Raw genomic sequence first — 15,157 nt, 5'->3', positions numbered from 1 at the left:
AGACTCTTGAGGCAACAAGGATTCATCTCAGATAAATAAATAAATAAGCTACACGCGATGCGAAAGGGAATCCCCTCCCCCCGCTCCAGTGCAGGGGACTGTGGCAAAGGGCAGAATGCAAGTTTCTGTTCCTCTTAATCCCAGTAGGACCAGAAGGTGTTCCTGGGACAGGATGGGATACACTTTTCAAGCTATGGGAGGCAGTAGGATTAAGGGGAGACGTCTTGGCTAGACTAAATGCACCTGAGCAATGACCCCGATGGAGCAGTTCCCCCTGCGCTCTGTCCGCCGGCCCTGACTAGGACAGAAGGTGCATAGGCACGCAGGGGGCGAATTCAATGAAGTGGGAAAGTAGGGTCCTGGGAGCAGGTCTTTCCTGTGGGACCATACACAGTCATTAGCTTGTCTAATGTTTAAGTAAATAAAATCAGAGTAAGTCTTACCACTTTCACAGCAATCACTTTAAAGAGTTAATTATATACAAATGATAAATACCCAGACAAATGAAAGTGACTTATTTTTCAAAATATTTGTTTCCTGGTTTTAAAGTGTTAATATTTTATCCATTGGTAAGTCATCAAATGTTTGATGTTCTCCTGCATGGAGAGCAGAGTGTGAGCAGAAATGAGGTTTCTCATTTGCTGAACTTTACCTAACTGAACCTACCTCCAAAATTAATTTCCTGTTCATATGGCCATAAGTCTATAGAAATGTAAAACAGATAATGTTTTGATAATCAGCTAATGAGGACTTAATTTATTATGGGAATAAATGCACTTCACTATCCCTTTTATATTCTCTTCCACTAATACATTTTAATTGTGTGGAAATACAGTACTTCATAGGATTAACATGTCTATTAACAGAGCTTTACTTACTGAAGAAAAAGGCATTAGAACTACAGAATACGCTTCTGCGTTTTTTTTTTTTTTTAAATGACTAGATGACTGAAGAGCATGCCATTTATAGGTGCAAGCAAATTTTCTGAACAGCAGCTGCTCAATATATTCAAACAAGATACATGAATGTTAGAAAACTTTTAAGGAAAAGCTGATAGATGCCAATTTTTCAATTTAGACTCAAAATGAGACCATTACAAATAGCAGCCAACAGCAGGGGGATGAGACAAATGTGACTTGAACACTTGGCTGTAATGCTTTCCAGTTTCCAAAGATCATAAACAAAAGCAACCTATTACGAACATAGCTCCTGGTGATTCTGTTGTACACAGAAAAGGGCTGTTTACAATTAGCTTCTTCCTGTAGCTAGACACTGCCATCAGTGCTATTGGGCTCACATCTATGAACATCCACACACTTCCCTGCATGTTCTCTGATGCTGTAACTGGACCCAGAGCCCCCGTCAGCTTAGCTGCAGGTTCTGAGAAAATTTCAGCTGCCATCATGGCAGACCTGGTGTTTATGATTACACATTTTCCTTCCTTCAAGGAACCAGTTTAAAGATGGATGATAGTGGTGCTCAACGTCACCTTAGTTTCTACAAATTCCAAAAGTACTTCTACTTATCTCGAATTATCTGCCGTAACACTAAGGTGGCTACCAGCAATATCACCATGACCCTTTCTATCATCAAAGTGGACATTTTCACCAAAAGCCACTTTGACAGCTACCAACAATCACTGGTCCCTTCTCTTAGTCACAAGCTTCTTTGCTTCAGTTGTAAATATGCACTTTGGTAAATCTGAATTAAGAGTCAGGGGCAAAGGGAACAAACTCTTGCCACTGCCTGCCATGACCTTGATCGTCCTCTGCTGTTCAGTATAATAAAGAGGTGCCCCTTTACGTTTTCCTAAATGCCACCCACAAGGACATTTTTCCTGTCAAGTGAGCACTTCTAGAGTCTGCTGCAAATACCTCTCTGGTTCCTGCTGCCTCCCACCCTCGAGGCCCTTCCCTGCAGCCAGACAGCAAGCCTGATGTTTCACGCCCATGGGAGCATGCCATCTGTGAGGAACCCCCCAAGTTAACTCGAGGCCCCACCAAGTACCACTGTGGTTGCTGAGTGCCCCGGGTGAGGCCCCACTGACACTTCCTGGGCTATCTGAGACAAAGGAGTTTCCTAACTCAGCAGACCTACTTCTAAACATGGGGAACACTCCTGACAGTGGAGGAGACAGAACACAGAGATCTGAAACCTTTCTATTTGGTCATCTGTACATCATGGTTTCCGTAACAACAGAACCTTAGAGACAACCTCAGATTACAAAAGAAAAGACCTGCAAAAACAAACATACAATGTGTGACTCAAGTTGAAGTTATAACCTCAGTAGTCTGGAGGTGCTAAGATCTCAGCAGTGACCACTTAACTTCCAAGGCCAGACATGTGTCTCTTAAAAACAGACTGGACCTGGTAGACAGCTTTAAGAAAGACGTGAAGTTATTTACTGCATCATGTTGTTCTGGTAGTGAGCTTGTAAAATGGCAAAAACCACCAGAAAAGTAATTTCAATTTATCAAGCAGAATATTACAACAGTAACACACCAAGATTTAACTAATTAATGATGGGAAATACAAATGGTTATACTACAGCTAGACAGAAAGAAGTCTAATTTTATATTTATACCTAATTCAGCTCTCTGCACAATGTAACATTTCTTAAAATGTAACATATCTTAAGCTGTAAACTTTATGGGAGTAAATAAGGTATTGGAAAATGGTTAGACAGTTCACCGTAACCTTACAAACTCACATGTCCTCAAGTGTAATGTCCTTTAGGATCTGGCAGTAGTCCGAAATAGCCTTATCGTCCCAAATCTTGGAGGCAAGAAGAATGGCTCCCAAAACAATTCTTTTCCAGTTAGTGGGGCAAAGGTCGATCTCAGCATAAGTTAAAAGCCTTTCTAAGTAAACCTGCAAAAGTAGAGGACTGACCTTTGATTTTAGTTCAGTTTAAAAAGCTGTCATAGAATTGTTAGGAATGATAGGTTTCATCTGTTTTTAACATATCTTTTATTCTTTGGTTCTACAGAGACTTTTGCTTGGCCAGCCAAGGCCAAAGGCCAGGTCACAGTTGTAAGGCAAATATTTCTGTCAGTCTGGTATTTCTACTCTGCCCATGTGAATTTCCAACCCAATTTTGGTCGCAGGAATGAAAGGACATCTCAGCATTCTAAAGACAGGCATTGTGTTATTACCTTCCCACTTGTAAAAGGCAGCACGTATGGCCCAGCATTGATTCAACCGTTCAGTAAATGCTTGAGTGCCTACCGTGTGCAATGTACCTACCATACTGGTGGTGGGTACGTGGCAATTTTACATAAAGCTTGAGTATGTAAAACTCTGGTAAGACTGAGCATTTCTTTATCTTCTCTTCAGAGGGTGAACTTGAAGATAATAACTGGTGGTCAAGGAGCCTCCCAGGTCAAGGAGCCTCCTTGCTGCGCCCCACAGGGCAGGCAGCACGGAGCAGCTGTGCTTTACACTCAGGGCCTCTTCAGGGAAGATTCACGCACAAAGAGCTCTTTGTTCACACCCCGATTTTTCACATCTCCATTATTTCATAACTCACTGGTCTTACATATTCTGCAACTTAGTCAATTTGTTTGGTTCTAAGGTGGTTAAGAGCTGCCGATGTCTGAATCCCTGGGGCTCCTCTAAATCTGCCAGGTAGTTTGTGAGATGACTTCATGGCTTCTTTTATATGTGTCAAATGGCTATTCTATAAAGAACCAGACCAAGTTAACAGCTGAGTAAAGACTAAAGACATAAGTTGTGATGGTGTTACCTCTGCAGAAGAAAATATATGCCATTTGACAAAAAGAAAAATGTCCCGTTATCAGACTGACAGCTCCGATCTGCCAAAGCTCTCCAAACTCAATTGTGTTTCAAACACGGTTACTGAGATTATATACTCTTAGTGAACTTCTGCACCCCACTCCCCAGAGAACTCCACACGCGCCAGTACTCTCCAAGAACGAGTCTCCCGCAGGGTCCGCCCCTCTGCTGTATTATGGCACTGACAGAGGCAGTTCAGCCTTAGGGGCAGTCCCTCAGCTTCCTCTCAGCTTCACTTTATAAAGGCAAACCTGGTCTCATTTACACCACTTGCCCTCCTGTCTCAGTGGAAGTTACACTTCTTTCTTTTCCCTGAAGCTAACTCTTCTATGAATGAAGTCAGTCCCACCTCTCATTTCTGCAGAACACTGTTCCCACAATTCATCTCTTCTTGAACAACCCCCTCTCTGTCAGAGATTTTCTCCAATGTTTTCTTACATGTTCTCAGCCCATCCGTCACCACCCCTTAGAACACTTCCTTCAGGAAATGTTCTGACACTGGCTCCTCATGACCCATCCTCTCCTTAGCCCATCTAGTCTGCCCCTGGCCACCACTGCCCCCCTGAAACTACTGAGGCATGGTCACTGCTGCCTTCATGACAAACAGCCAGCACTCTTCATCACAGCGCCCCACTCCCCAGGCCTGCCCTCAGAGCTGAGAGACACTGCCACACGCCTGGCTGCCGGGACCAAAGACCTCCACTTGAGTTATCTCACTACCATCTGTTGGGAATTCTTATCTCCACTTTCACTGGTCACCTGCCGGCTCTGCTCTTCTGTCCGTCACTTCTGGCTTCTATCACTGCCATTGCCTCCTAACTTCTCTGCTTCCACTGAAAGCCAACCACAGTCTGTTCTCCCCAGAGCAGCCAGGAGAGCCTCTCAGATTAAGTGCACTTCACGGGCCTGCTCAACATCTGCCAGGGCTCTCCCATCAAACAGGTCACTTCTGTGGCCTGCTAGTCACGAGGCCCTGGGTGAGATGCCATCGTCCTTCTGTGCCCTCATTGCCTGTGCCTTCCCTCATTCCCTACTCTGATCACAGCGGCACCCTGCTGACCCCTCAGCACAGAACCCGCTCCTGTCTGCGCCTCGTGCTCTGCCCCCTGCCTGTGCTCTCAGGCCCCTCATCTTCCTCAGTCCAGCCAGGTCCTGGTTCAGATCTCACCTCTGTAAAGAGGCTCTTCCTGGTCTTTCTAGCGTGCATGTGTTAAGTCGCTCAGTCGTGTCTGACTCTGTGACCCCATGGACCCGTCTGGCTCCTCTGTCCATGGGGAATTCTCCAGGCAAGAATACTGCAGTGGGTTGCCACTCCCTTCTCCAGGGGATCTTCCCAAACCAGGGATGGAACCCAAGTCTCCTGCACTGCAGGCAGACTGCTTCCTGTCTGAGCCACCAGGGAAGCCCCTCGAATCTCTCCATCCCTTTACCTTGCTTTCTCTTTCTAGCTTTCACTACTACTTCAAACAGTCATCTTTTTAAAAATACTCATTTTAAAAAGTCTTACACTCTGTGGTACACCCGATACTTACACACACTGTAAATGAACCATACTCCATAAAAACTAGAGAAAAACAAAACCCTTATGTCTGCTATACTTACCTCAGAAAGGCAAGAACTCTCCTCTATGCCCAGCACTTAGAACCGTGACACGGGCAGGCATCTGGTGCCCATGTATGCCCTAAGGAGTTCCTTGGCAGCACTCAGCACGTGCACCATGCTCTCCTTCTTCAAGCTCTCCTGGCAGCTCTTCTGATTCTGTCCTGGGTTTCCTACCACTCCGGCCACTCCTCTGGGGATGTGTCCTGTGAGTGCTGACAGTCCCCACAGATCTATCTTCTCCTCAACTTTTATTTAACGTACTTTCTCTGCATTTGAACAGCTACACGTAATTCCCTGCCTCTTGCTCAGCTTCGGGCTCCAATCCCATACAGTCAAATGACTGCTAGACACTGTCACTCTGCTGTCTCACAGGTCCATCGGGCTTAACTTGTCTACAAAGAAATGCCCCTCTTCCAACCCACACACCCTCTCCTGCCTGCATTTCCCAGCTCTCCACGTGCCAGCGCCACTCCCGCCTCTCTCAAGCACATGCCAACTGAGCCCTGTACCTGGCTCGCAGCTCCAAGAAAAGGCCTGCGTCTGACCCGGGCCCACTGAGGGGAAGCCTCCTCTCCTACACTCTGCCTGCAGGGGCGCGGGCAGCGGTGGACGCAGGCCCTCCCTCCAGACCATGCAGCTGACCTTCCCCTATGGGTTTGCTATAGGGAGGAGTTAGGCAATCCCAACGACCTCTCAGCTGAATATGATGTATTAGTCAAATGATGAAATCTTACCACAGGAATTCAGTATGGATGACAGAAAGGTCCTCACATAGCTGGAGCTCGGCAGGCTAACCTGAGTAAAGCCTTTCCAAGCACTGCTGACACCCCAGTCCTGGGTACCTTCACACGCCGGCACCAGGGGACAGTAGAGATGGTTAACACTGTCGTCCAAGGTCAGGGAGGTGAAGGCAGTCAGTCTCAATCAAGACACACATCACACTGCCTAGGCAACACAGCCTGAGACTCAGAAACACACTGAATCTACACCTGCCGTGGGCCAGGAAGTTCAGTGATCGCCTCCATCCTACCACCCAGCACACTTTGCCGGTGTGCGCCTGTGTGCCCTGTGTGTGCATGCATCCTGAGGTGTGGAAGGAGAAACCAGAAGTCTCTCCTGCTGCCTTTAACATCAATTGTTTTGTGATGAGAAAAGCAGTGGCAACATTTTAAATCATGATGATTACTAAAGCTCAAATCTGTATGTTTTCATTCCTTTTGATACATTTCTCTTTAATAAAGTTCTGATGATCATTTCAGGAACCTACTTTCATTTGAAAAACAGGCCCATACCTTCTGTACAAGAAAAAAATTTCTAGAGATGCTTCTATTAAGAGAAAAATATATTACCAAAGTCACTATTGCACATTTAATAGTAGCCAGCTGGGCGGCACTGAAGAGAGCATACACAAATCTGTAGATGTATTTGGGTTCAGGATCATGCTGAAAGTACTCCTCCGGAACCCTTTCTCGCTGAAAGAAGAAAAAACACAGTGTTAAGTATCCACTGAAGAAAAATACTTAAAAGTACCCTCAAGATAGCAATCTTCACACGTGGGCCCACGTGCTACTTAAAATAATTTTGACTAGGTGACATATCTTGTAGTCTTTTAAATATAAACAATTGGATCCTAAAGTACCATAGTGATTCAATACTCACTACCATTCATTAAAGAAAAATGCAAGCACAACCTCAGAAAATGTATTTTCACCTTCTTCCCCAAAGAATTCTAACCAAATGCAAACTATTTTTAGGCTCAAAGTCTTGCTGATCATTGTACGTCATCAGACTTTTCTGCAGTCAACTATGAAAACACCTTTCCAGTGTCCTGTAACCAGAGGCTCTAAGAGTGTGCTCTCTTACACAGCGGTCACCAGTCACATGTGTCTACTGAGCACCTGAAGAAGTGAGTTTTTAAACCCTGTCATTTTAATTAGTTTAAAATTTAAACAGTTTTTAAATTTTCTCCTTAGAGGTCTTACATATGTGTTAGGAAATGTTTATATTGTGTGACGCTATGGAAAATCATCCTTTAAAAACCTACATTTTCTGTTGCTTGTGTATGTTTACTTACCTGCTCATTCGTCATACAAAGCGTAACTTGGTTCTTATCAGTCACACCCCTGACACAACATGCTTTTGGTAAAATTACTTGACATAATATGGGGTGGGGGAAGAAGACTTAAAGGAAGACAATCTTGGCTTTGAGCTGGAGGCAATAATTTTCTTCTAGTAATTAATTTCAAAGCAAATCAGCATGAAATAAACACAACTGTAATAAGAGAAAAATACACCTTCAATAAAAGTGACACTTACTGTGAGTGGATGTGATCTCTCATCAAAAATGTCCAAGGACCTATTAGAATCTCTATAAAATAAGAATGTGTATTTTAAAAATTAATTCAGGAGTTACTAGCTTAGTAAAATATCTGCTAAAAGTAGAGAGAGGAGTAGAGGAAGCTTAACCTTAATAAAGCAAACAGTTTTACATATTCTCCTGGATTCTGCCCTTAGAAAGGTTTTCTGACCTATTTTATACTCAGCACACCAAGTTGCATGAAATCTCTTCTATAACCAGCCAGAGCTGCCTTTACCCACACAGACCCCTTCTAACAGGCAATGTTCGTAGACCAATACATTTCCACTTCACTAACCTCACAATGGAATATACAAGAACATTTTATAAAGTGGTAGTAGTAGGCAATAAAGTCTTCTAACTTCAATGAATGTAAATATGAGATTCATGATTTTTTCTTGTCTCCACCCCGCTTTTGTTCTTCATATTATATTCTTATTGTTTATTTCTTCTTGTCTCTTTTAAATAGTTTGAGTTAAAAATTTTAATTGTCTTTTAAGAGAGACCAGGCTTTTTCTTTTAAATTCCACCACACTACTACACTGTGCCCATTTAAACAGTAGTTCTGCAAATGTGGTCTATAGGCCTCTATAGGAATCTCCCCTGGCCCCTCTTCAGAAATCCTGTAAGTCCAAGAGGTCAAAACGTGTTTTATAAGAATACCAAGACATCACCTGCCTTTACCCTGTTTGACACTTAACTATGATTGTATAAAAGCAAAAGTGGGTAAAATTGCTCATTTCTGAGTGTGAATCAAGGCAGTGGTATGAAACTAAATTAGAAGTCATTCACTTATTCCTGGCCAAATGAATGTAAAAAATCTGCTTCACTTAAGAACATCCATGATGAAAGAGTAAAAATTAAGTGTTCTTAAACCTTTACTCTTCTTCTTCATATTCTGAGTAAGCGGAAAGTATGCATTAAGCGCTTGTATGGACTGAAATATGGCTGTGCTAAGGAAGAGCATTTGTAACTTACTGGTAACCAAGTCACTTTCTTCCCCCTAGAACATCATATTTAAACCACTTTTTTCATGAAACGCCAATTGACAGTCATTTTTTCAAAAATGAACAAAGTGAGCCTGTCACTTCAAAGAAAACTCTAAACTATTTGTTGCCAATGATAAAATTCAAACCATCAAGCTAAAAATATTAGGATTTTTGGAAAATTTGTACCTTCCAGTGTGTTATTTATGGTGAGCTTGATTTATCAATACTTAAAGACTTTCCTGATAAGACTGGTAGTGATACTAACAAGAGTGAGTTTTTGACACTGTCTGAAGACATGTGAACCAATACTTTGCAAATGACAATGTATAATATAAAATCATGTACAGATAAAAAGATCCACTCAGTATGCATGACAGATCAATGGGCATTAATTTAACATAGTATCTACCTCAAGTTCACTGATAATGACTTGGAACTCCATCTTAACTAATTTAATAAACTGGCACATGTGGATTTTGGGGACAGTATCAAAGAATATGTCCAATTATCTCAAGGCTTTAAAAATTCACCTTTTCCCAACTATATGTCTGCATGTAGCTGGATCTTCATATTGCTTCTTCAAAGCAAATGACTGAAGACAATGTTGACATGAGAATCAACTGTCTCCTATTAATGAGATACTATCCTCTCCACTATTTTGTTGTGGAAAATGGTTATTTTTCATTAAAAAAATGACTTATGTTAAACACTGGGGTCCCCAGTCAGATGGTGATCTCATCCCTCAGGAGACAGTGTTCCTGTCCTAATGTGGAGAGAAGCAGAACACCTTACTTGCACCTACAGAGCAGAGGCCGGGGTGCTGCTAAACACTCTGCGGCACACAGGGTGGCACCCCACGCCAAAGCCTCATCCGGCTCAGAACTTCAGCAGTGCTGAGGAAAGCCTGTTTTCACATACAGTGGATTTAATTTTTTAAATTTTAAATTTCAATTTCTAATACAGTAAATATCCATGTAAACCACATAAAACTTAAAGAATTAAGAGTCTCAAAATAAAAATAAATGATTCACTTCAATACTGTAATGAAAGGACTCCTAACAGTAAAAGCTTACTCTAATACTGTCCATTGTTATTAACACTAAACTTGATACTGTGTAAATTAATTAGCTGGAATAACAAGACAGGTTTTAAAAGAGCTCACCTGTTTTTTATGTGGTTATATATTTCTAAGCTCACCCTGTGGAGGAAAAAAAAATATTGTAATAATTGGTTTTTATCACATTAGGCCTGAAGACATTTTAAAGGGTTGGTAGAGAGGTAAGACCATCCAGATGCCCGGTGGCCCCCACACCCCCTAATTCAGAGCAGTACCCATAGGTGGTATCCCCCATGTTTTAGGTTCTTTGGCTTTTAGCAAAATTAGGAGACCCAAAATATAGATGTGCTCTTAGAAGACATGTTTGGGTTGATTATTATAATATATAAATTCTTACATATTTCCCCGGTCATTTGTCCTTCTATGCACAGAATCTTTCATCCCATACAAGTTACATCATCTATCCACATGGTTAAATTTAAGCCATACAGATTTTGTGCGTGTGGCTTTTTGTTAGGCACTGCATTTCAGTTGATTCCGTTCGGTGGTCCCCCTAACACATCTATTTTCCATTATTTCTCTAAAAGTAAGTAATACAAGTGCTCCATATCAAATAAAATGGATTTAAAATCACTTTCACACATAATTATTAGAAAATTTAATAGCAAAATTTTATAGTCACAAAATTGATGATAGGCCTAGTTATCCTGAAATAAGCACTGCTAATAAGGCAGCACAATACAACACAGTACACTATTAATGACAGGTATTTCCACATTATTTTAAATAAAGTATTAACTAACCAACAGGTACAAGTCCTCAGATAGTTTTTACACTACTATAGCCCTAAGTTATTCACAGATGCTGTGTATTAGGCAATTAAGGGGTTCTCTGGTTAAGTTATTTGCTTCCCTTTGTTCTCAGTATCTAAAATGAAACTCAAAATAATAGAGAGAAGGCAAATCTGAATTTTGTAACTCCTCTATAGAATCTTAGCATTTGCAGAAAGGCCTGTAACACTGTTAGCATCAAAGATGGATACTTCTATAGTGCTTCAAAGTTTCTTCAAATTGATTTTAAAGTCACAGAATTAAAAGTTACACGATAAAAAGGGCAACTGAACCTAATATGATACTTAACCCATTTTACAAATAAGAGAATCAAGGCTTAAAATTGACTTACTCAACGTCCCACCAGTTATCAGAAGTAGTTCTCTTTCTCCTACCCTCAAAGCAGAGAGTGGTTCCCAAGGTCAGCTGCACACTGGATTACCCGGGACGCTTTAAACACTGCCTGGCTTCTGCTTCAAAATGTTCTGATTTAACTGCATTAGGTACGACCTGGGCAACAGGATTGTATTTAAAGCTCCCCAGGTGACTGCAACGTGCAGCCAAGTCTAGGAATGAATGAGTCAGGGTTAAGATCAGAATCTCTCAGGATGCTTTTGTCTATGAAATCATGCCTCACACATCATTCCTCAGCTTGTCAAAAGGGGTGTGTGTGTGAGAGAAAGAGACACAGGGACAGAGAGGCAGATAGACCCACAGACTGTGTCTTGAGGGCAGGGAGGAAAGGTGGAATTCATGTATGTGTTCAGAGACATACATCTTGAAAAAGTTGCACAAGTGATTCTAATAAGGCTCACCTACCCCAAATGAAAACTAATCCCATCGTATTTTTCAAGATCATTCCTAAAAGCCAATTTGCCCTATTAATTTTCTCAGTAAACCTTTATTTCATCAATAATGAATGTGAATGGTCATTTTTAAAACTTAATGAGAAAAAAATTTACTTTATTTCCAAACACTAAGACTAGGTTGAGAATAAAAAGCATGAAACCTACTTGTCTGAGCAAGGTTAATCTTTAAAACTACTTCTGAATTATATACTGGAACATCAGGCTCTTTTGAATTCAAAAGAAGCTGTGAGTCTAGCCACAGTGAGAGTAGTTTTTAACCCACAGATTTAGAGTCTTGGCTGAATAAAAACATTCAGTGATTACGAGAGAAGTGCCAAAACTCAGGACTTTAAAGAGCAATGGGGCTCAGTTTTTGTTGAAATACGATTTGACCGAAACTAATATTATAAGAAAGTTACATTATTATGATTGTGAACTGGTTGTTTTTAATTAAAGTTAGAAGTTACTGATCATTTAAATAGCTAAAAAATAAAAAGCCTTGCACATTAAAAATTAAATTAAATTTATAGGCTAATTATACTTTTAAGACAGAAAAGTAAAATTAATGATAAGGATACTAATATATTTTTTTTTAATTTTATTTATTTTTTCAGTGGGTTTTGTCATACATTGATATGAATCAGCAATAGATTTACACGTATTCCCCATCCCGATCCCCCCCTCCCACCTCCCTCTCCACCCGATTCCTCTGGGTCTTCCCAGTGCACCAGGCCCGAGCACTTTGTCTCATGCATCCCACCTGGGCTGGTGACCTGTTTCACCATAGATAATATACATGCTGTTCTTTCGAAACATCCCACCCTCACCTTCTCCCAGAGAGTTCAAAAGTCTGTTCTGTACTTCTGTGTCTCTTTTTCTGTTTTTGCATATAGGGTTGTCGTTACCATATTTCTAAATTCCATATATATGTGTTAGTATGCTGTAGTGGTCTTTATCTTTCTGGCTCACTTCACTCTGTATAGGGGGCTCCAGTTTCATCCATCTCATTAGAACTGATTCAAATGAATTCTTTTTAACGGCTGAGTAATATTCCATGGTGTATATGTACCACAGCTTCCTTATCCATTCATCTGCTGATGGGCATCTAGGTTGCTTCCATGTCCTGGCTATTATAAACAGTGCTGTGATGAACATTGGGGTGCACGTGTCTCTTTCAGATCTGGTTTCCTCAGTGTGTATGCCCAGAAGTGGGATTGCTGGGTCATATGGCAGTTCCATTTCCAGTTTTTTAAGAAATCTCCACACTGTTTTCCATAGCGGCTGTACTAGTTTGCATTCCCACCAACAGTGTAAGAGGGTTCCCTTTTCTCCACACCCTCTCCAGCATTTATTGCTTGTAGACTTTTGGATAGCAGCCATCCTGACTGGCGTGTAATGGTACCTCACTGTGGTTTTGATTTGCATTTCTCTGATAATGAGTGATGTTGAGCATCTTTTCATGTGTTTGTTAGCCATCTGTATGTCTTCTTTGGAGAAATGTCTGTTTAGTTCTTTGGCCCATTTTTTGATTGGGTCATTTATTTTTCTGGAATTGAGCTTCAAGAGTTGCTTGTATATTTTTGAGATTAATCCTTTGTCTGTTTCTTCATTTGCTATTATTTTCTCCCAATCTGAGGGCTGTCTTTTCACCTTACTTATAGTTTCCTTTGTTGTGCAAAAGCTTTTAAGTTTCATTAGGTCCCATTTGTTTATTTTTGCTTTTATTTCCAATATTCTGGGAGGTGGGTCATAGAGGATCTTGCTGTGATTTATGTCGGAGAGTGTTTTGCCTATGTTCTCCTCTAGGAGTTTTATAGTTTCTGGTCTTACATTTAGATCTTTAATCCATTTTGAGTTTATTTTTGTGTATGGTGTTAGAAAGTGTTCTAGTTTCAGAATCCAGATAGGAAAAGAAGAAGTGAAACTCTCGCTGTTTGCAGATGACATGATCCTCTACATAGAAAACCCTAAAGACTCTACCAGAAAATTACTAGAGCTAATCAATGAATATAGTAAAGTTGCAGGATATAAAATTAACACACGAAAATCCCTTGCATTCCTATATACTAACAATGAGAAAACAGAAAGAGAAATTAAGGAAACAATACCATTCACCATTGCAACAAAAAGAATAAAATACTTAGGAGTATATCTACCTAAAGAAACAAAAGACCTATACATAGAAAACTATAAAACACTGATGAAAGAAATCAAAGAGGACACAAACAGATGGAGAAACATACCGTGTTCATGGATTGGAAGAATCAATATTGTCAAAATGGCTATTCTACCCAAAGCAATCTATAGATTCAATGCAATCCCTATCAAGCTACCAACGGTATTTGTCACAGAACTAGACCAAAGAATTTCACAATTTGTATGGAAATACAAAAAACCTCGAATAGCCAAAGTAATCTTGAGAAAGAAGAATGGAACTGGAGGAATCAACCTGCCTGACTTCAGACTCTACTACAAAGCCACAGTCATCAAGACAGTATGGTACTGGCACAAAGACAGAAATACAGATCAATGGAACAGAATAGAAAGCCCAGAGATAAATCCATGAACTTATGGACACCTTATCTTTGACAAAGGAGGCAAGGATATACAATGGAAAAAAGACAACCTCTTTAACAAGTGGTGCTGGGAAAGCTGGTCAACCACTTGTAAAAGAATGAAACTAGGATACTAATATTTTCAAGTAGCATTTCCCAAACTGTTCTGGAAAGTCAACATTCATATGCTAAGAAGACATTATTTAATGTTCCATGGACAACCCCAAGGGAGGCAGGAAGGTCTGCATCCTGTTTCGTTTTTAATTCTCTCTCTTAAATAAACTTGAACATTCCCATGATTAGGGCGTTTTGAACTGTGCATCTCCAATTGTGGACTATGAGGGGCTTCCAGAAGTTGAGGAATAGTTTTCGTCATTGTAACACTGTTCGTGTCTTCTTAAGTATAAGCCTGGCCACAGCCTTGTTTCTGAAACTTCATCTCTTTTTTTGTTCTCTGCTTTGATTGATACAGTGTGTTAGAGATACACATATATAAACAAAAATTAAAAAACAAAAACAAAAACAAAAATTTAATGTGTCTATTAAGTTAAAATCTCAGTTGAACAAATTTCATCTATGGAGAAATTAAGCTTGAGAGTATGCCCCTTAAAACGGTTTTGATATATTTTCCCCCTCTTTGGGGGAGAGGAAGGAGAAGTAAAATTTCCTACAGAAATATTGCAGGAAAAAAATGCACGGTGGGATAAATCTGACCAAGTCCAGTTAAATTTAACTGCAGATTCACTTCAGTGCCAATAGGGGACAAGCTGTTCCTTCTTCTAATGGTAGCTTCCAAACTAGTATACATAGTTGTAGGACTCTCCCAACTCATAAAGAAATAATTTTTTTTCTAGAAACATACAATAAACAGGTACCTCTGTTTCTCATTATGTTCAACATTGTCTTAACAATAGAAATGAATCAAATGAGGTTTACATTTTTCCTGGGATTTCTCACTTGCTAACTGACTTTCCCTTCTATCATGTACTCTATGATTAACATGGAAACTGAAGACTCATATTGAGAGGTCCCTGAAGCCAACATAGAGTTGACACCAGTTTCTTAACCTGATCACTGAAAAGGACAAACCAAACGAATGAAATAATGTATGGCGAGGATGCTTTC

The 15,157-nt window shown here is 40.5% G+C and overlaps 1 protein-coding gene across 6 annotated transcripts in view; it reads right to left on the bottom strand.

Annotated features, from left to right (window-relative positions):
* LOC122683791 (poly(A)-specific ribonuclease PARN-like) overlaps positions 1-15,157 on the bottom strand; it is a 1,255,676-nt gene that overhangs the window by 1,143,871 nt on the left and 96,648 nt on the right. For 3 of the 6 annotated variants that reach the window (XM_043887906.1, XM_043887964.1, XM_043887941.1), the window contains 4 exons: positions 9,905-9,940; positions 7,714-7,765; positions 6,747-6,869; positions 2,711-2,871 (listed from right to left, as the gene is read on the bottom strand). The exons of the other annotated variants lie outside the window; for them this stretch is intronic. In XM_043887906.1, the coding sequence (XP_043743841.1) occupies positions 2,711-2,871; positions 6,747-6,869; positions 7,714-7,765; positions 9,905-9,940 (372 nt within the window). The remainder of the gene's footprint in view (positions 1-2,710; positions 2,872-6,746; positions 6,870-7,713; positions 7,766-9,904; positions 9,941-15,157) is intronic. 6 annotated transcript variants of the gene reach the window in all.

Source organism: Cervus elaphus, chromosome 1 (genome assembly GCF_910594005.1).
Source record: "Cervus elaphus chromosome 1, mCerEla1.1, whole genome shotgun sequence".
NCBI classification, from domain to species: domain Eukaryota; kingdom Metazoa; phylum Chordata; class Mammalia; order Artiodactyla; family Cervidae; genus Cervus; species Cervus elaphus.
This window is presented reverse-complemented; position numbering and strand designations above follow the sequence as displayed.